Source organism: Heliangelus exortis, chromosome 6 (assembly GCF_036169615.1).
Source record: "Heliangelus exortis chromosome 6, bHelExo1.hap1, whole genome shotgun sequence".
Classification (NCBI taxonomy): domain Eukaryota; kingdom Metazoa; phylum Chordata; class Aves; order Apodiformes; family Trochilidae; genus Heliangelus; species Heliangelus exortis.
Window position 1 is genome coordinate 23,674,639 of NC_092427.1, and position 22,321 is coordinate 23,696,959.

Consider the following 22,321-nt stretch of genomic DNA (forward strand, 5'->3'; position numbering starts at 1 on the left):
GCTTTGTGCCAATTTAATGCAGAATTTTTGCTTACTTAAAGCATCTTGATCCAGGTCCTCGTATTCCTTATCAATGTTTGTTATTCTTATAAAAAAAAAGAACAAGGATAATCTGAATTTTAATACAGAAGATAGTTATGAATTATTCTACCAAGCACTCAGAGGAATGCTAAGCAGCAATCAAAAGTATCTTGAAAGTGAACTGGGTCCTAAATGCCTGCCTGCATAGCTGTAGAACTAGCAAGACTATAGAGAAGATGAGGAGGAGAGTGGAAGGCACTGTGAACTTTCTCATATTATGTCAAAACCTTTCTTAGACTTGAAGGTCAGTACTTGATCTGTATTCCATGTCTGCTGCCTACACCCAACCTTTTGGTAAGCAGTTTGAAAAAGGCTGCTTCTCTTGGGGAACAATATGGAGTGATACATAGGGGCTTTCTCCCTCTTCCCCCTCTGTGAAAGGGAGGTTGCTTCTTGTTTTGCTGCCTTATTAGGCTACTCTGTTTGGAAAAGATAAGGTTTTTCTCACAAAAAACCAGAAGTATTACCTCTCTCCAATGTGGTGGTAGTGGTGGTGGTTTTGTTGTTGTCATTTGTGTTCCTTTAATGCAACTTGGATTAGTGAGTTGTTGAGAAACTTAGCATTTTACTTCCAACAGTGGGGTATGTTGACTTCCCTACTTATTCAGGGATCTATTGTACAAAATTGCATTTAATAGATGGTTCCATATTCTTTTCACCACCAGAGTATCTTCCACATCTTAAGAAATATGTAATATTACCTAAGTTAATATTTTTCTCACACTGTGAAATGTACTTATCATAAGTGCCATTTTTATTTCACAGCAGTCATGATTAGATGTTCTGAAATTAAGGGGATTTATTTTGTTTTCATCCACTTTTGATACTCCTTACAAAATGATGATGAGACAGCTGAAAAAGACAGTTTCTTGTTTGCTATTAACTATAAACTATATCTATACTTTGTTTTGCATCTGAGTAGCAAATATGCAATATTTTGATATATACATCTGTAATATGTGATATGTAAGCTTGTAATTTTCAAGAAAAAAAATGGAAAATTGTTTCATTGAGGTCAGTTGTTTTTATGTAAATGTCAAGTTGCATGAGAGCAAAAACATTCAAAAATCCTCTAACTGAAAAAACCAAGACCCTACCTTTTTGAAGGTGGTGATTATCAGAGTAATTATTCATTTGTAGACTCCACATCTTTCTCTTGGAGGTGGGAAGCACATGAATTACATTTGTAAGCAAACAAGTGGGAGTATGTGGCTAGTATGAAAACAAGCATTTTATGGAGGCTGTGTTTTGGGTGGAGTGGGAAAGGGTTTCAAAATAACATTGGCTGCCACCTTTGGCACCCTTTGCTGCTAGTTTGCATAAATTTATTCTCGTATCAAATTCTCTGCAAAATTCCTCCTTGGAGAGTTTAATGTGTCCTCAGGGGCAGTTATGCTGTGGTAAGGAGCCATGTTTAAGACACCAAAGAATCAGATGTTCGAGTCTAGGACCAAAAATACAGCTGCTTGCCAGCCATGATTTCAAGCTGAGAATTGCTGCAGGAGTGGTGATGGCACAACTTCTGCACCTGCTGGGGGGAGGGTGTGTGTGTGTGTGTGTGTGTGTGTGTGTGTGTGTGTGTCTTCCTTGTGGTTTAAAAAACCTGAGCAACAGCCTGAAGAGCTACTGAAATTAGCTGAGGCCACATTGCTGCAAGATTTCTTCATCATCTCTTTTAAGGATGTGATGAAAAGGAATCTGTAAATGCCGAGTCATAATTTTTATTCAGTATGCATTTCCAACAGTGGTTTCTGTATTAAAATGATTGGAAAAAATAATAAGAGTCAGATTTAAAAACTTATTTTTATCTTGTGAAAGTAAATCAGATACTCTTTCTGTATGATAAGTATTCTCATCTGGGATCAGATCCTGCCAAAATTTCTCTCATAGTTATCTCATGACAGTAGTACATTTGGATAGCAGTACAGGTATTCTAATAGAAATTGCTGTGTCTTTCTATTTCCTTGCAAACTTTCCTTGCAAACAGAGTCCTGATTGCATCTGATTCTTATTATGCTGTGTATCTCTGTGGGAGTGAGCATGCACAGTGACACATACCCTCTTACCTTTTTTGGGAAAGAAAATGTGAGAAGTACCTGAAAAGACAAAGATCTGCATAGTGGGAAGTTGGGACAGCATGAATTTGATAAACCATGGAGATTTTTCAAAGTAAGTAGTTAAAAATTATTGTTGTTTTTGAAAGATGAAGGCACTGATCAGGTAATGTCATGCTTTTAGTAGCTAGTTCTTTTTTTTATTGTGTTCTGTGGGATTTTTTGGTACAAATGCTTAATCTACTGGACTATATTCTTTGGGCTGTATTCTTAAATTTTTCAACCAAATATTTATCTTTTTTTCTAGTAGATACCTTAATTTTTATGTATGATAGACTTTGTGGTTAAAAAGTACTTATTTGTTCATTTTCATAATTGTAAATTAATCTCATTTTAAAAAGCTGTAAGGAATCATTAATTTTTATTCCTGGATTTTTATTTTTATTTTTTTTTCTAATAATGAGCCTTATCAGAATACAGGCTACTGGTTCTCCTCTGTCTCACGTTCATTGTAGAAAAGACAGCTATTTTTAACATTTACACAGTCTAGGTTGACGATTCTTCATTCTGTGTAGCTTGGAGCTGAATCTGTAGAGCCTTTCATAATCATCTCTTTTTTAAATGGTTTGTTTAAATTCGATCACTCGAGCTGATTCCATGCATTGATAATGAGGGCTTGGGTTGCCTGTTTCTCAGCATAAATTCACCTCAGACTTCTACTTTGACAGTGCTCTGTGTTTCAGCAGGCATGAAGGTACAGAAATCGCTTTGCTTTCTTTACAAATGACTCAGAGGGAGCTTGTCCTTCCCTCAAATGTTGCCAGCGTGTGAAGGATTTTCAATGAGCGATGCAATAAGCCGGCATCTGGGAAGGTTTGAGGCTGCTCTGGTCTAACAGGGAACTGTCACACAGATGATCAGGGCTGGAGCCAAGGCTCTCTAGCACCGTAGATCATATTGGTCACACAGTGGAAGTTTTGTTTATGTAACTTGGTTGCTGTTTAAGCTGCTTAAATAACACTGCAATAATGTGGACTGGACTTCCCAGTAGAGGTGAGCGTGATTTTTTATTATTAAACTTCACTGAATTGCTTTGTGAGGTGATAGAAAGAGTGGCTGCTTACATGTTTGGCAGTATTTCTGTGTGCATGTAATTTGTGTTTTAGCTGTTCTTGGGGAAAGGATAAGAAAAATGGCAAGGCATATAATGCATGTTTTTCTTCTCTTCTTATTTCAGTATTAAAAGTAATTCTAAATATTTGGCAAGCTCCCTTTCATTGCTTGCTGTTTGCAGGGGGCATCTTTTCAGTAGGTGACTTGTATGCATTTTAAATGATTTTTGAAACGTGTCAGTGATGCTGTATTATTATAGAAAGAAGCTGATTAGCAGTGTGACTAAATACCTCTTACCAGAGCTTGCTTTCTGGCTTGTTAAGTCTCAAATTGTAGTTATAATGATATGTTAAACACAAGAGCTGTCGGATTCTCAAGATAAACTAAGAAATCAAGAATGAAATAAATTTTATGCTGGATTTGACATCTTGTGTATGTCTGTCATTGTTAATATTAAAAGTTATGACCTGTCATGCCCTGGATGGCTTCCAGTAATTCATTTGCACTGACTACTTGCTTTGAGAAGGGTGTAAAATTACTGTTGCTTCTCTCTAACCAGTTAAATTTGAGATTTAGTGCAGTAAGTTTTATTTAAGGGAACAGATAGTGTGTTAAAGTTAGCCTGTGAAGTTCTAGTAGTAAATCTTTAAGCTTGAAAGAAGCATTATCATAAACTAAATAGACTTTATACCTATTTTTTTAAAGTTTTTTATTGAGAATTTCACCTATAGCAGAACACGAAGAAATAGTTCAACTGAGTTACTTATTAAGCATTGCTGTTCTGCTGATATCTTTGGTTTGTGGTGAGACCTGCTATATTTATATTTGCTGATAGTTATTCTTTTAATAAAAGAAGGAAATATGCTGAAAAAAATACTTATTAATATGTTTTTCTTGCTATACAATTGTCTATGCTTACTATGTAAAGACTGCTGTGGGGTTTTTTTTTATGAGGAACTAGGACAGATCATGTGTTTTCCTGCTAAATATATTTATGAGGCAGCTGTTTTATAGCTTTCAGCTCTAAATTTTTAGGTAAGTGTGTATTTGTTTGACAGAAGATTCGAGAATTTCCATTTACTGCCAGTACATGTAAAGCTTGGCTAAGCAGACTGCATCAGGAGCCCACACCATTTGTATTGGCCAATCTGTCTTTGCAAGTCCCAGGGCCACTATCTTGCTAGAAGCCACTGTGTGCTTTTGAAAGCATGAAATTAGTTTTATGCTGAGCACATGGTTTCTCATTTAGCAGTTCTTTTTATGGTAATGGTCAATTTGTGGTTCAGTGCCAGAATTTTTGTGTTCTGTCAAAGCTGATAGCTTTTGCTAAGGTGTTCTTTGGAGATAAAAGCAAAAAAACAAAACCCAAATCAACACACACACCCCCCAAAACCAAACCAAAACAGCACACCGGAAAACAACCCAAAGCCCAAAACACAGAGATGTATTCTGTGGTGGGGATCCTAGGGACAGTCTAACAAAGGAAAAATCTCCCCATTGACCTAACCTGCTCACGTTTCTGATAGCATTTTGGGTTATTTTATTGTAGTTTTTCAGACATTTTGTCAGTATGTTTATCATTTATGACATAAAATTATTCAATTCATTGTCACCTTCTTACACTTCATACAGACTTTTATAATCCCTTGGCAGTAAGCTTTTTTTTTTCTTGTCATTACATAGAAAATTACTATCCCACGGTGCTATTTTCCTCTGTGTATTTATTTAATGACAAAGGACAAACTAGGCTTGGAAAAATATGTAGGAAGCACCCTGAGTATTCAGGAGAAAACTTTATAGCACATTGCAAATTTTGCTTTTTCCTTGGAAATCTATGGAAGTCAAAATAAGTTTTTAGTAAATAACATTGTAAAACCTTGTTTAATCCATACAATTCATAAATGTATGAGCCAACTTTTTTTATCTGTGTTTCATTCTTGGAAGAGGGCATTCTGACTGCCAGATTGCAAACTATTCCCTCATTAGCAGCTATTTTTATAGAAATTAAGGTGGTTTACATTGTGCACAGTTAGGCTTTACTTGGGTTACTCTGTCCAGTTTACATTAATCCCTACTGCATATTTGGCAATTTTGAATTTTGTTGCTTTTACTATAGGTCTCCATAATTCTAATTTGATCCTGCAATAAGAATATTTTAATGATGCTATATTGCTTCTTTGCTTCATTTTGTGTGCAAGGGGCAAAATTTCACATTGCAATTTTTGTGGATGATGTGGTGGGCTCTAGAACTGGCAAGGTTTCATGAGGAAAGATCCTGATCAGCTACTGATTATACCTTCCTGGGAAAGAAGTCAGAGACCATAGCTTCTAGAAGTTTACTTAAGTATTAAACTTAACCTGGTATACTGATTTTCTTATTAATCCATCTTCATGGAGGTGGAAGAGAAGCAGAAATCGTGCAGATGACTGCTCATTGATGCTTGGAAGGTGCAGCAAAATATCACTTCAAAGCTTCTTCCTCACAACCATGTAGTTTGGATCATCCTGCAGTCACTAAATAGGTGCAGACTGACAGCTTTTTTTATACATCTTTAAAAAAAATTGCTGTCATTTTAGGACCTTTGCATAAATTTGTTTGCTATGCCTCAGTGTGAGTTTAGAGCCTACTGGGCAGAAAATACTGTTACGAACATTTGGAAAACAGCGTGTGATGTGGTACTGCCATGACATAAAACTTGTTTTATTTCTTTAAGTGCTTGAGCTACAATGCTTTTTTCTTGTCATTTTATTCTTTTTGGTATTCTTTTTATCCATGCTTTTTCTCACTCTGTGTGCAAGCTTGCCACATGCCAAGCTGGCTGGTTCTTTTTTCCAAGACGACGTTGTTTTTCAGGTGCTTTCAGCTTCGAAGATCTCACGTCCTCTTCCAAATATCTTTACTGCTGCATATTTCCCCTTCTGCCATTTTGCATTGGTAGGCAAAGTGAGAAACAAGATCTGCTGTGCTCATTACACCAGGCAAAATTACTTCACTCCCTAGTAGGGAGTTCTACTGTTTCAAGATCCATTTCTGTATCAGATTGCCAGTTATCACATGGCACCATAATTTTAATTTTTTCTCCTTTAGAAGACATCAGTGTTAATGTATTGTCATCTTCTGCCATTTGAGAGCATTTTAGAGATAGCAGCACCACAACTGCAAGGTTACTTGCAAGGAGATTCAGAAGAAGAGAATACAATAAGCTAAAAGGAAAAAATTACTGGGGAATTGTATGGGGTTGTGAGCAATTTCATGTTGATCACCTGGCTCTGGGACCCGAGCAAAGCTCTTCATAGGAATCTTGACTTTGCCTTCATTAGTGAAGGTCATGGATGATTCCTGACAGGGAAGAGGAATAAGTGGAGAACTGTAGCTCACTGTGGCAGTCCTGTTATAGCCTTGCTCCTGAAGCTGGAGTTTATTTTCTTCCCTTCATATAGGCTAAGGAGCCAGAGATGTTCTGGCCTGATACAGTATGTTCAATGAAAAAATTATTTTCATAGGCTTTCTGTTCTGTTGGATTCTGAGCAATGCTCATAACACATCTATGAAGGGAAAATGAATTGAATAACTTCTCTCTTATGTATGGGTTTTTTTCCTCTAGGGATTTAATTTTTTTATTTTCTTGGAAGTGAAGAAAGGTTACTTTTTGGTTTGTTTGGGCATGAGGGGAGTGCTTTTGTATTGAAACAAGCAGTTGTGGCAAATGAAAGGCTAAATTCCTTAGCCTTGGATAGGTCTAAAACCTACACTGAAAAAGATTTTTCTGTGATTTAGTAGTGTAGATTTCAAGAGGAGATGAAGTGTTTTGAATACTATGTGAACAGAGAAACGCAGCTGCTCTAAGGACTGAGATTTTCAAATTCATAATATGGCATAGGAACTGCCTAGGGAAAGGATATGACTGAAACCTGTGGGCAAAAATTTTCCTGTTAGGTAACTTGAAAAAGTGTCAGACTTCTGACTGGACAATAATTTGTGGTGTGATTCCTAGTTGTTTGTCTTTGTGGTTGCTCTGCTCTGTGGTGTATGAGATCTGGGTTGAGATCACCCATGTTCGGATATATCCAAGTGTCCTGGTTCAGGCCAGGATAAGGGTGATTTTCTGTCTTGTACTTTTGCTTCCAGCTAAGTCTCTTGTAAGTAGTTGCACTTGCTGAAATTAACAATTAACAATTAAACTGAGTAACACCAAGGCTAGGGACTTCTCAGGTTGTTATGGTATGGGGATTTTTAATTTTTTTTTGTTTTTGACTCTTAAATTGCATGTTTGTAGTTTTACTGAACTAGAAGAGAGAGAGAGCTGTTCTCTAGTATGCTGGGTTCCCCTTTGCTCTCTTCAAGCATTCTGTGATGACATAACTGGAAGCCAAAAAGATATTGTCTTGGAAGTATATGACTTCCAGGGATCTCCATTTTCTTTCTTCAGGATACTTCATAGCAAGGGGTAGCAGAGGTGGGAAAGAAATCTGTGAAGTAAGTTCTTAAAATTGTCTTTCTTCTCAAACTAGATTAAAAATTCTCACATATGTGCAATCTGCTCTCTCTCAGCCTGGGATGTTTGCAATGACAACATCCTGAAATGCTTTGTTTTATAATAGGTAGAATGAAACCACAGTTTTGGGGCTAAAGCTTTTAAATCTGTGCAGAAAAGGAGGCTTTTCTTTATCAGCAGAGCTCATTTAAATGAAATATGGAGAAAATAAAGAGGTGAGGAAGATTTCTAGTCTTTAGAGTGGCACATTTAGATAAAGACTCACAGAAATCACTTTATCAAAGGAAAGCAGACCAGTTGGAAGGAACTGAAGCCTATTGTTAGAAATGGCAATTAGTGTGTTGGGGCTGGCATTGGTAGTGCTGCCATTGAAGCCTGACAGCCTCTAGTAAGGTTCTGAACAGTAAAAGTCCATCCTCTGGTTAAGTCAACCTTATGGAAACTTCTTTTTTTTTTTTTTTTTAAATAAAGGTGAGCCTTGGCACTGGTGTACCCAGCTCACTTCTGAAAATAAGTTTAAGCTTTTCAGTAACTGTGGCTGGTGAGCATAGCACAGACTTTCAGAAAAGCCAGAGCTGAAACACAGATGTCTATTTGCTGTAGAGTAAATTATCATGAAAACACCTGCATTTTCTTTGCAGGCACAATTATAAAGAATGCTTATATGAAAGTGGTGTAGCTCTAGATTATTTTGTTAATAACTATTGACAGAAACAAGACAAAATCTGGCAGAAACAAGTAAAAATATTGTCTCATTTTGTTAGTCATTTGCAAACACTTGCTCATTTTAATAATTAATCTTCTGTAACAGGTGTTTCTTCTTTGAGGGGGTTTCTTCTTTTTCCTCCTTCCTCAAAACAGAAGAATTACTTTATTTTAGAGATTACTTCAGTTTACTTTCTCTGTAAGAAATTTTTTAGTAGACAATGTAATCTCAATTGTATTCTAGGCTGCTGATCTGGAAGTTACTGTTATGGCATGGTACCTATGCTGTTGGTAGCCTTCTATAGATAATGTTTCTCACATGGATAATCAATGAGGGTTAAAATCCATATCAATAAAGCAATAATTTACCAACAGCTAATTAAGTCTGTGATCTAGTTATGTCTTTTAAGGAAATACTCAATAATATCTGGGTGACAAATTTAAATTTAAATCAGTAAATTATAAATTTATGTATTTTTGAATATTTTGTTGAAAAAAGTCAATACTTTGTCACATTTCATGTTGTTCACTAATATTTATTGAGTTAAGAGGCAGAAACAGACTGTTACTCTGTAACTATATCAGCAAAGAAATGGTAAAAATGAGAGAAGCATAACTTATGGAAAAATTAGCTTGAAATATGTATCTAAACTATTCAGTAGTTACAAAAGAAATATTTGAATTTACATAATTGCATATGTTATTTGCTAAGTTAAAGCTATATAATTGTAACTTTAAATGTATGAGCAAGTACTAGGTTAGTAAATATTTATCAAATAGTTTTGGTCAAAGTACGGTCAAGTTTTGGTCAAGATGGTCAAAGTATCATGTTGATCACATTGATCCAGCCCAGGTTTATTGCAGTCTTCTGAGAAATGGGATGAAACAGAAGGAGCTATTGCAAGAATGGGTAAAAGTTACTGAGGGTTTCTATGCCCTGAAGTTGTCTGCAACATAAACATCTGGTTTTTCCCTCCTACAACTCCTTCAGGTATGTGCTCACCTGTTGGAAAGGTGTTAATGACCTTGGTGGTGAAGTGGGAGAGATTTGGCTTAGATTTTAAGTAGTATGTACCAATTCACTCAATAAATAAATAAAAATTAGAGGAAGGAATCTGTGAGAGCAGAAGGCATTGCTGTGTCCTGATGCATGAAATAAAACAGCAGCGTGGCTGGAGTCAGAGTGCTCCAGACTTTTCAAAGGTCTTGAGGGCCACATGCACTTTACCTGAGACTTCGGTGCTGATTAATCATGCACCTAAGGTTAATTGGTCATGTAAGTGTTCACAGGCTGTTGGGTATGGTTCATGAATGGGAGATGGAATTGGAGCTAGAAGAAAATACAACTTCTGGCCATTGAAAATTCTATCTTTAAAAAACATTGCAGAAAAACAAGATGAAAAGTAACACCCTAGATTTTGAAGGTTGGGCCTAACAAAATACTTCTTGAGGAGATACACACTGGATTTTGATTTTATTTTTTTATTCTGTTCTTCAGTTTTTGGGTAGTAGTTTGATCAGTTCCCTTATTTTCATGCCTGCAGAAAGAGAAGCTAATGCAAGGTGTGCAGCAGCACAGTGCTCTGCCCCAGAGGGTGAGAGATGCTGAAGCATCTCAGGGTGTGGCCCCGATTACTGTGCTTGTAAACTGAAGGTGAAACTGATCACAAATGAAAAGGTAAATGACAAGATAGTGTGAATTCTGTGGTGTATTTGGGGGGTTTTTGGTTTTTAGGTTTTGTTTGTTTGTTTGTTTTAATCTAGAAAACTTTCTTGTGGAGAAAATTTGTCCTGAGGAATTATACAATCAGAAAACCAATTCTGAAGAAATGCAAAACATTTGAATTGTTAAAGTATTTTTTCTTGTTATAGCAAGAGACTAGTATTTGAATAGATTTGGTACATTTCACCTTTTTATCTGTGATTAGAAGCAGAATATAGCAAACTGGTTTTATCATCAAAACTCTATGCACATTAGGTATGGTATGAAATTAAAAAAAAATAAAGAATAAAAAATTTGCTAACTTTATAAATATTATTGTTTTAGGATGATTAATTTTTAATATTGATTCAAGTAAATCATTCAGCCACTTTTACTAAATCCTCTTTTGAAGAGAAGATTTGAGTTCTTGTTGAAACAAGTTCCTTTGGGTAGTGGTCTTTTATATATAAAGAATATATTTGAATACCAAACATCACTGAAATTTAAGTCCTACTTGAAATGACATTATAGATTTCAGTTGCCTTTTATGTCAAGGCCCCAATGTCCAAAGGAAAGAGCAGGTTTTAGTTTAGTTGATAACAATCCTGTCTGTTGCATGTTATTGCTCTGGAGATCTACCCTGGCAAAGACCGCCCATGTTTAAAACCATAATTTATTTTTTTTTTCTTAAATTCTTGGGATGTGATGGAATGGCAGACACAGATGTTGTCTTTTTACAGTTCAATTCAGAAATATTTGTTGTGATTATGCAGACTTGAAGTCAGTAGATGAAGTAGGCAAATAAGTACTTTTTAAGTATTTCTACTTCGTACTGCTTGCCTCATTTGATATTTGATAGATAGTGACAGAGTACCCTGGCTGCTTCAAGTCTTCCCTTCACAAGGTTCATGCAATGCATCAAAGTTCTAACTGCTTTAAATAACTAAGATAAGAATCATAATCACATAAATTGTCATGCATTAACTGAATACAGAGTGCAGAGCAGGAGTGTGTCCTTTCTGCTGGCTGATGATTATCAGGCTGTTCGACTGCTTGGAATATCATCCATCCTGTGTGAGGGTTCTCATCCTCAGAACTGGACACTGCACACCAGGGAGCTGCTCCAGCCCCTCCGACAGAGGATGTGCCTCATTTGTTCTACAGTGATCTGTCTGTGGCAAAAGCATGCTGCTGGAAAAACATTGGGAGTTTAGAAAAACTGGATGAGGTGCCTGTGTTGAAGACAGGGAATCTCAGTGCATGGAATCTCAGTGAAAAAGTAGCATTTTTTATTCTGTCATCAGTGGTCAAAAAATGTGTAGCTAGAAATCCTAAAATGTGTAAAATAGCAATTTTTATTAGGTAGTCAAGGGGTGATAATCTGCAAGAAATCCATGTGCTTCAGTAAATAGGTTACCTATCCTGAAACTGAAAACTCTTTACTCACTGTTATTTTTTTAAGCCACCTATTGCTGGAACATGTTCCTTATTGCCTACCCTTAAACGAGTTCTAGGGTCAGTCGAAATTGTATTGCAAACTCAAGGTTTCAGGTGTTACATAGTCTAAGAGCAACAACCAGCAACAGCACAGACACAGGCTGGAGAATTCTCTAAGGAACTGCAATCTTGTAGAAACAGTCTTTTTTGTTACTATTTTTTTCTCTCCCTTTGATCTTGTGGAACAGCAGGGTACTGCTGTGGTGTGGAGACATCAGCTTGCAGAATGAAGTCTGGAGGGACATGTGGCAATTAACTGAAAACAATGAGAAAAATCTTCTTGCTACACAAATCAAAGCAAACTTGCTACCAAGAAATTTGGAAGTCAGCAAATTTGTAAGCCATGTATGGTCCAGCCTGACTTCTCTGGTATAAACAAAATGAGAATCAGTGCATCCACTGGGGCTTATAGACTCTGAGGACCAAAGGAATCACCGAGCCTTATCTCCTAGACAATACCAGAGAAAATAATCTCAGCATTAATTCCTTCAGTAGAAGAAATTGTTTTCCCTAACATGGCAGTGCTCACTGTTAAGTCCAATAAATCTGCAATTGAAGTAGAACACATTATTTAGAGACACATTCAGGTTCAATTTAAGGACTTCAGGATGAGGTGAATTTACTTGTTACACTGTTGAATTGTTTAAATAACCCTTTACCTTTGCAGTTAAGAACTTCATCTTGCTGCCAGTTTGAATTTTCTAGTTATCAGCCTTTTCTTTCCTACTATTGAAGAACTCTTATTGTTAGATACTTTCTCCTTTTAAGATGGCAAGGAAGCTTGATTTAAAGTCCAGCACTTTTTGTATTAAGTATGCAGTTACAAGCAGAGACTGTGTAACATCTGAATAGAGTACGTATTACTCCTTTCTTTTAATAGCATGGTTCTTATCAGTGGTCTCAATGACTGATGAATCAGAACGACAATTTTGCCTCCACAGTAGTGGACTGTTGTGTCCTGTTTTTTAAAGTTAGCACAATGTACTCTTAGCACTAACAAATACTATTTCATCCAGAATTGAGTTCATAAAACACTTTTTCTCTAGAATCAAGTTAGGAGCACGAACCCAATACTTTGCAATATTTTTCTGAATTTGTGCTGTATCTTCCTCTCCTCTGGATAATTTTTAGCTGGCTGGATCAAGGTTTTCTCAGTGAGCACTTGTGAGATGATGGTCGTTTTCCCAGTCAAATCCTTCGCTTACGATACATGCTGCTTGGTTTGCTCTCCTATAGAAGTCAGTCCCTGTTTCTAAAAATGTGTGTTAAATACTGGAAGGCAGCTGTGCAGCAACTCTGTGTCTGCTTCTTCATACCGTCCAGGATGTTCAGTGACCTTGGTCACCCAAAGTTATTTTACTGATTGTTTAATTTTTTTTTTTTTTTTTTTTTCCAAAATGCATGAAGCTTAGTATCAATGTGGGGATTGGAGTGGTGTAGAAAGCTGCTAGTCTGATTTCCTTTATGCAATGTGTGCTTATCATTTTACCTAATTGGTAATAATTTAAAAGAGTTTTATTTATCTAAATCATACCTTCAGTGAAGATGCAGAAAACAGGGAACACAGAATCTTCTGTCTGTTTTCTAACCAGACTGTAAAGACACTGAATATATGATGGATTTCTCCCTGGAAGTGTCCAAGACCAGGCTGGATGTAGCCTTGAGCAGCCTGGTCTAGTGGAAGGTGATCTTTAAGGTCCCTTCCAATCCTAGACATTCCCTGGTTTACTGAGAGATGTTTTCTTACAGTTTCACCTGGAGTTTTCAGACTTGGAGTGTCTGTAACCTAACCACGTAAATAATTCTGTTGAGTATCATTTTGGGGCACACTAGTACTATGTGACAGGCATGTCCATTAGCCAGTGTCTTTTTCCCACTCAATTTGGATGGTTTAGAGACAATATCATATAGTTGTATTAATGCTATTATCCTTGGAACGTCTTTAACTCCTGTAGAGCTTCTCCCCAGCACCCCTGTCCATCTCTCCAGAGACTTCTTCTGGAGTTTGTAGTAAGGGGGGGAACACTGCATAAGCATGCTCATTTATCCAGATGACTAATTCCTTCCTGTTTTACTTAAGGTAAAATGCTTACAGTTTAGCTACACAGAACTGTCTTAACAAGATGTCACTCTTAGCAGGCTTGCTTTTAAGACTGTGAGTGTAATACATAATACTAATCTTTCTAGTACATTGCAAGCTTGGTGTGCAGGATTTCTGACTCCAAAGAGTGTGCTACCAGAATATGGCTTTCTTTCCCCTGATACATATCTTTCTCCTGTAGAAGCTTTATGAATTTAAGTATTGCTTGAAATGTATTTCTGCAATTTCTGTATCACTTGCAAACATGACCCTTATCTAAACTATTCTCACTTTTTCATCAGGATTAACTCTGATCTACATATGTGCCTGTATTCAGGTATCTGAGAATGCAGTCTGTGAATAAATCCAAAGCCATGTTGCAGTCCTGTGTCTTAGGACCTGTAATCACAGTATGGTTTGACTTAAAAAAAAAATTAAATTTGTAGCAGCATCTGAAGTTGAGACACTCAAACTGTAACTGAAGAAGAATCCTGCTCTCCTCACATCACTGAATGTCAGGGAGGGCTGTTCACCCCTGAATTGCCTGCTTTTTATTCTGTTGTGTAAGCCCTTCCTCTACTTCCCCCTGCCAAAACGTAGTAGTTACCCTAGATGATGTTTTTTCTGAAGCATCATCTTATTCTTGTGATCTAAACTGAATTTTTCTGTAATAGCATTGTAGAATGTTCTCCCCTCTCAGCTATTTTTTCTTTTAGTGCTATAGTTTAAAACTGATTTTTTTTTTCTACAGCACACAAAATGTGTGCTTTCCTGTAACTTTAGTTCCTTTAGCTGCAGAATTACCTCAAGTTTAATGTAGAAAAGTGTTTGTTTATAAATGTTCAGGTCATCTTTTCTTGCCTTTTCTGCTTCATGTTTCAGCTCCAAGAGTATCTGAGCATTTTGTAACAGCATTTTGGAAGCTACTACTAACTGCTGAACAAAAAGGCTTCTTTTTTGGTAAATACAGAATTTGTAGATTGTGAGAGTTTGGAAGGAAAATATTTTCATCTAAGGTAGTGTTCTTGGCTTAGTTCATCTAAAATGACAACACACATATGTTTTCCCTCTTTTGTCGTCTGTCAGCCACATGTACCTCAGAGGCTTCTGATCTTTGGGTTAAACTACTGTTGAGTTTTCATTATAATATTCCACCTGGAAAAAGCCCATCAGCAAATATTTATTAGTGTTATCTACTCCCAGACACATTTGCATAGTAATTTCTTGCAGGATTCCAGCACTCCTGGCTGTCAAATCTACACTGCTTCTTGTCATCTTCATCATAGGGTATGAAAATGGTAATAAGAATAGAAGAGAATATGGAGTATGAAGGTGTAGTAAAATGCCCTTAAAAATAAAAATGATATAATGAATTATAATGATATAATGAAAAATACCTGCCTGCCAATGAATGTCTAGAAAAGAAATCTTACATAGGTACTGGATTTCAAGATGAAAAAGAACTTGTAATTGTTCAGTATAGCCTTGTAGCAAAAGGAAAATTTTGAAACAATTTTTGATTACACTGTGTGTGTATTGTTTTTAAAACAAATCTTCAGCCTTGTCTTGGTATAGGACTAGTCATTATCATCTTTACAAATGATAGGCATTCTACTCAGAGCTTGTTGTCTTTTATGCTATAACACTTAACTGAATGATTAGTTGTATTGCAGGCATGTCTTAATATCCACAGTTTTGTTTTTCTAGTCTTATAGGAAATTCTGGGAAAGACTTACTCCCAAAATTTTAAAATCTGCTTTGAAACATAGTGCATGAAACAGTAGAGCAAATTGGAAGAAGAGAATGATCTAGAAACAATCAGTCTTGTAAAGTTAACTGATTTTCTTGATACTTCTCATGAAAGTGATTGTTTGTTTTGGCAACATGCGTTGTATCACAGCAGAAAAATGGCTAACATATGAACAAGAGCAAGCAGAATGCCTTCCTGAAGATTAATCTGTTTTGCTGCATATTAAATCTGTGCAGTTCTGTAGTACAGTCTTTGGCTTGCTCGGGGTTGCTTTTATTTTAAAGGGCTAAATGTGTTGTAGTTGTTATGTTAATGCGACTGCTATGAATTTTATTTTTTTCCTTTTACAAGTGTTTGGGTGCCAGAAGGGCACTTGCTTTTGAAAAGGAAGAATGAATCAATGAACGACCCCTAGAAAATGAGTTTTCAGGTTATGAAGAATGAGATAGGAAGTGGTCAGAGACCTAACTCTGAGGTTCTGGTGCATGTTGCATATACCCAGATTTTCAGTAACCCAGTTCCAAGTCCTCATTGTTAAATGCAGAGTCCAAACTTTCTGCTGCTTAATCTTCTCTAACATATTGGTGGAAATAAAAATATGCGTTTGCTTAAATGTAGAGATGTTTACCATGGATTTGTAAGGTGCTCACCATAATCAATGTCTTTGTGTGCTGTCAGTTCATTCTTCTAATCTGTCAAATACTGTCAAACTATTTTTGATCTGTAGATGTTGGAATAGTATTAAACATTTGGTCCATTTATCATAAATAGAATGTAAATATCTGGGAGACGGTCAAGGAAGTTGAAATGACCACTGACAGGGCTAAATGGTATATCTGGGATGGCCCACTAATTTGAAGGATCTAGTAGCAAGATGTTTTCCTTCAAGTTTGGCATTTTTATCTCCATGCTTAAGGGAGAAATTAAATTTCTTAGCCATAAGTATTTTTTGCATGAATTCTCTTCAGATTCTCTTATCAGTTGCTTATTTGATAACTGAATGGCAAAATTCATGTTGCTAAGTGAAGGAAATTAACTTTGTTAAGGTGTTTTCTGATGTGTGCAACTGAATAATTTCCAAAATGTTGCTTTAAAAAAAATACATTTTTTTAGCTTTATGAGTATCAAATTTGTGAGCAAAAGTTTGCATGTTCATTTTTAGTGCTGCTTGAACAAAAAATAGACATGTTGGAAGGCTCAGTGAATTAATGGCTTTGAATGACTTGGACATTCTTCAACAGTATGCAGTAATATACTGATTCTGATTGTTATTTTGCCATAATGGAACTATCTTTGTCCTAAGCTACTTCCTGGGAGAGAATAAGCTTTTCCTGCTTTTCCTGTCTCATGGATGACCTGGTTTTATATTGAGTAATCCTGCTTGTGGAAAACATAAATTACTTCTGGTAGTCAACTGAGTGTAGTCTTCTACAGCTTTGAGAAACAGGTCAGGGTATATGTCTGGCTTTGCTCCAGGTAGTGAGCTGGGGCAGTGCTTGCAGGAACAGGGCTCACATTTCCATTGGCTGGAAAAGTAGGAACATCAGCTGGAGTCATTAACATCGTTGTCTTTAGGGGTGCCTGTAGCTGATCTGCCTTCTTTCCCAGAATAGGACACTGAAGCCAGTAAATAAAGCAATAAAATATTTCACAGGTAATAAATCTCATACACCAAAAGAAAATAAGACCTAAGCAGTTCTAAGAATGCAGTTCTTTCAAATGTTAGGAGATTGAGGTCATATAGAAAGGGCATGGATAAAGAAAACCAGCTTTTTTTTATAGGAGGTGGTAAAGACTGTATCACAGGAAAGTTCTGAAATGCTTTTAAACATTTCTGTGATGAAAATAACAGAAAAGGGAAGTCCTAAGCAATGTCTGAAAGTAAAAATGCTTAAAGCACCTGAATGCATTTCAAGGAAATACATGAATGCCAGAGCATATCCCAGGAAGATATTTGAACTAAGCAGATTATACTATTACAGAAATTAAAAATCAAGAAATAAAGCTCTACATTCAGTTTTCTGGGCATGTGGAACAGATTCAAAGCATGATGTGATTTTTCAGAATCACATTCAGGTCATCAGTCTTCTGTCTAATGGGTTAAATCAGCAGTGTTTCAATGTTTAATATTTTATAGGGATATATATGCTCATATGTAATATATGCCCATGTAGAATTAAAAAATAATTTAAGATGATTCCAGAGTAGAAAACTGAGGTGGGTGGAGGAGTGCTGTACACAAGTCATCTAAGCAGTGATAGATGATTCCAGTGAATTGCAATTAATTTAGAGCTAGAGCATAAATTATTTGGTTGTCATTTTAGTTTATTTCCCTCTTTGCCTAGGCAGGGGAAATATGCTTGAAACTATGAGGAATTCAGAACTACATGTTCTACCTAGGGTGGAAAAACGTGCTGGTTGAAGTCACTGGATGTCTTTCATATGATATTGCGGCATCTTAATTATAGCTGTTCAAAAGTAATTTTTGCAAAGCAAGCTTTTTGAAACATCTACATAAACTTCTAAAAAAATCTTTCTCAAGGAACATCTGGAAGTTTTTTTGAAGTAGTGTTAGGATCTTTGACTAACTCAAGTAACGACGCTTTTCTAGGGCAAGCTCAAAATAAGGAGTTTTTCCAGTTGTGTGTAGTAACCATAAGTAAAACTGCAATTTTGTTTGAATGAAAAAGATGAAAAAGAAATGAAAAAGAGCTGTTTGATAGTTACTTTTCAGTTGTTGGTGTGTGAGTTAAACAAGTGTGCCTAAAATTATAATATGTTCATTGTATTATAAACTCCTCAGAACTGTCATACTGAATGCCCTTAGAATTATTTGAGGTGTTCTGAACATTTTTTGTGTGCAATTCTTCCTTCCTGTGTACAGCAAGAAACCACAAGAAAGGTTTATGAAGTAAATGCAGAAAAGTATAGAATATATTTTACTGGGGAGGGGAGCTTTAGGTATAACAAATGAGTGCATCTTTCTTGTGCTTGTGGCATTGAGGCTGAATTGGTTGGTTGTGAGTTTTTTTTTTTTCAACTGAGTAATACTTGTGGGCCCCATCAACCTTTGAGTTTGCTTCCAACTTTGTCAGTTGGGAATGATCTCAGGAGAGTTTCAGACTCATACGCCATTAGAAAAACCTCCTTCCAGAGAGTATTCCTCATGAATAAAGATGGCTTCAGCTGATGGAGTGGATATTGCTGAGTATTTTCATGGTGCATTTATACTCTGGAAGACTAAGATGCTTTTTAGCTCCGTTTGTAAAAGCAGTCACTGCATTCCTGTTCAGGATGTTAGGTAAAGTCTTTTCTTCATTCCTTCAGGTGCAAGAGATTGCAGAGCTTATGTGAAATGACCTGAGTTCAGATGACAGCTTTATTTTTTTCCCCTGCAGACAAATAAAACCTGTATCTCTGTCCAGTTCTGTGAATCAAACTGTGTCAAAATTATTTGCTTTGAATATGTATTTTAACATTCTACTATGTTTGCAAAAACCTACATTTTTCTTTTTCTTTTCCAAATGTAGCAGTTAAGCACCACGTCACTGAAAATAGAAGTTAGGCAGGCTGATTTGCATCCATGACAGGTGTTGATGTCTATTCCTCAAATACTTTTTCTGGGATGTCATTGAGCTTAACCTGCCCATGGCTGCTTAAGGGTATGCACATGATTAGTATGCTGGGACTTAGCCTATTAGGAGGGGGTTCCACCATTCTGGGTTTATTAAAGAAGTGTTGTTCTTGTTTGTAGATTGATTGTGTTTTGAACATGTTGTGTATAGTTCCTTCCAGATATTCACTGTCCCTCAATTATACTCTCAACTTAGCAACTGGTCAGAGGAGAACTACCACTTGCAAAATTAGATGTCTGATAAAACATTCCATTGTAGCTGCAATCAAGCTGCCACTTCATGAAATCCAATCTGAATCTCTCCATGTTTATCATACAAAAGTATTGTGCACAGCTAAGCTTTTACACGAGGACAAGCAATAGATTATGCTGGCCAGCATTATTAATTAGTTTCTAAATTCTACCTCTCTAAGGTGGAATTTCAGATCCATGTGTCCCGCATCTAGAATGCATTTCAGCTGGTGAGATTTCCAAGAGGTTTGTATAACTGGCTGTTGCCAAGCTGCTTTCTACTGAGCACGCCTCTGGGAAGGTTTATGTGGCTCATGTATTTTATCCAGTAGGAGTCTTGAAACAATTTCCACTCCAGATATGTGTTCCTTATTTCTCTGCTAAAGACCGAAGTGTACAAAGAACTGAGTTGAAGACCTTGAAACTTCTGTTTTTAGCCAGACTGCACTTTCTTCAAACATGTGTGGTAAACATTAAACTTAGTGTATGACTATTAATTGGCAGAAACCTGTAAAATGTCAGAGTTTGTATTATGACTTAATTAAGTCCTGATTTTTAAGTAAAAAACTATATTTATTTGTGATAGACTACAGTAGATACTAATGAGAATTCTATCAGAGAAATGTGATACCACAGGACATGTCTGCTTACACATCTCTATTTAAAAAACATGTTTCTTGTGTTATATGTGCCTCGAGTCATCTGTTAACATATTATGCACTTTTTTTTCTTTCTAAAAACTGTACTTCAGGCTAGTCTTGGGATAAAAAAAGTATTCACTGAAAATCAGGAAATTCACTGGAAAACTCGAAGTCAACACTTATGATAGTTAACCCTATGCATAACAGCATAATGGTTAAAGTGGCAGACATCTGAGTTTCAGCAAGGACTTAATCTGGCTACTAGTTGAGTTTGCAATTCAACACATTACTTGAGAGCATAATTTTAAGTTTTCAAGTAACTGTCTTGCAGATTTGTGTTTTAAACACGTGTTTCTCTTCAGTGACTAAAAGGCAATAAAAGCAGTGCAGTGTCTTGTACACTAGAGCTTTACCACTAGGGTTGTACCTCAGAGCAAGGCTGAACACTGAAGCAAGTTCGATGAGTGAAGTGTAGTACTCCAGCTTTCCTGGCAAATCCCAGTAAGGTGTGGAAACTTTGTTTTCAAGATGTCATGCTTGGAGACCATTTCAAATTGGTGTAACTTGGGTCAGATCGTAGCACTCACATCAGCCAGCTAATTCTCTGACTTCTGAGTGTTTTAATGTTTGTTGCTTTGATAGAATGCTAATGTGTTTTTAAGTAAGGCTCTGATGTGATTTTTATTGAAATGTGTTGACAGCAAAAACTATGTGAAGAGGTATTGATATGATTAAGCTCTACACGGTTGATGGCAAATTACTTACTTTTAATGTGCTTGTAGATTCTGTCAATTTTCATTTACCAAAGTTGCTTAAATAAAAGCTAAAGTAGTAGAATGAATTTCTACAGTAATGTAAAAGAGTTTTTATTTTTAATACTTAATTAAACTTGTCCTTTATTAGCGTGTCTAAATTTACTGGCAGTGCTACTCAAACTACTTTCTCTCTATAGTTACATACAAGCTTTCAAATTAGGTGATAAAGGTTTTAGGTTTGGTTTAGAAGCCTAAAAGTTTATTTATCCTAACTGTATGCAATTTTATTGCATGGAATAGTTTCAAAAGAGTAGAATGACAGTGCTGAAGCTTGAGTTATGAGTTCAAACAAGTGTTATGTCTCCCATTAATTGATGTGAATGAAGTATGTAGCATTGCTACATGCTGCTTTAAGCGAAGATACATCAAAATGTACATAATGTATGAGAAAATATATTTGCACACTTTCTGGAATATTTCCTAATCATCCTCTTAATGAATAGCATTCACATTTATTAAAAGTATACATTTCTTAGAGTAACAGCTTGCCTCTTTCCTTCCTTAGAACACAGAATATTCAGAAGGACCTGAATCCTTACAATACCAGGTGCATGGTTTTTCAGAGGAATTTAATTTAATTGATAAATTTTTGCAGGCTTCATGATTATGGTACTGGAATGTAACTCATTACTTCCATAAAATACATGTAGTCGGTTAATATGTGACTAATTATAATTACTTAGTATTTAGAAACTTTCTTTATTCTTAATCCTAAAAAATACAACATCTTGATCCAGATTAAGCATGTGGAAACTAAAGGTTTCTGTATAGTAAGGATCTACTGTGTTTGAGACACTAATTTTAATAGGATATTTCCATTATCTTCCATATTTCTAACTCTATGAGAGTTTCAGAAACCATTAGGCTGAAATTTCCTGTGTCAGTGGCAGCAAAAGGAGTGATTGGCATGTGAGAAATATGAACGAGTTGATGCTCACATTACTGGCAGAAGGACTAGTGAGGGAGATAGAGTGACTGCTTTGCAAAGTGCCTTAAAAGTTGCTGTTTAATTTCTGAACATAAGCTATGCCAGTACTTGTCACCAGCTGATGAGAGCTCTCCCACCAGTAACTCACACACAAGTTCTGGTGGCATCTGGAGCCCAGTCCCTCTTTCAGGCTGTGCAGTAGGTTTGTTCAGGAGTGATCAGTTGCTTCATTGTGGCCAGCAGGTCCAAGGAAGTGATTCTGACCCTGTACTCAGCCCTGGTGAGGCCACACCTCAAGTCCTGTGTCCAGTTCTGGGCCCCTCAGTTTAGGAAGGAGATTGAGGTCCTGGAGCAGGTCCAAAGGAGGGCAACTGGGCTGGTGAAGGGACTCCAGTACAAGTCCTGTGAGGAGAGGCTGAGGGAGCTGGGGCTGTTCAGCCTGGAGAAGAGGAGGCTCAGGGGAGACCTCATCACACTCTACAACTCCCTGAAAGGAGGTTGGAGCCAGGGGGGGGTTGGTCTCTTTTCCCAGGCAACTCTCAGCAAGACAAGAGGGCACAAGAGGTCTCAGGTTGTGCTGGGGGAGGTTTAGGT

The 22,321-nt window shown here is 36.6% G+C and overlaps 1 protein-coding gene across 5 annotated transcripts in view; it reads left to right on the forward strand.

The window, feature by feature from the left end:
- Nucleotides 1–22,321, forward strand: part of ZNF385B (zinc finger protein 385B) — a 161,428-nt gene that overhangs the window by 37,845 nt on the left and 101,262 nt on the right. Inside the window, exons 1-2 of one of the 5 annotated variants that reach the window (XM_071747212.1) lie at nucleotides 2,852–3,188; nucleotides 9,298–9,440. The exons of 1 other annotated variant lie outside the window; for it this stretch is intronic. Coding sequence is in view for 2 of the 4 variants with exons in the window: in XM_071747209.1 (XP_071603310.1) it covers nucleotides 3,164–3,188 (25 nt within the window). In the remaining 2 variants the exon portion in view is untranslated. Of the gene's footprint in view, nucleotides 1–2,125; nucleotides 2,251–2,850; nucleotides 3,189–9,297; nucleotides 9,441–22,321 lie in introns of those variants that run through there. 3 more of the 5 variants (XM_071747211.1, XM_071747216.1, XM_071747209.1) reach the window with 3 other exon arrangements.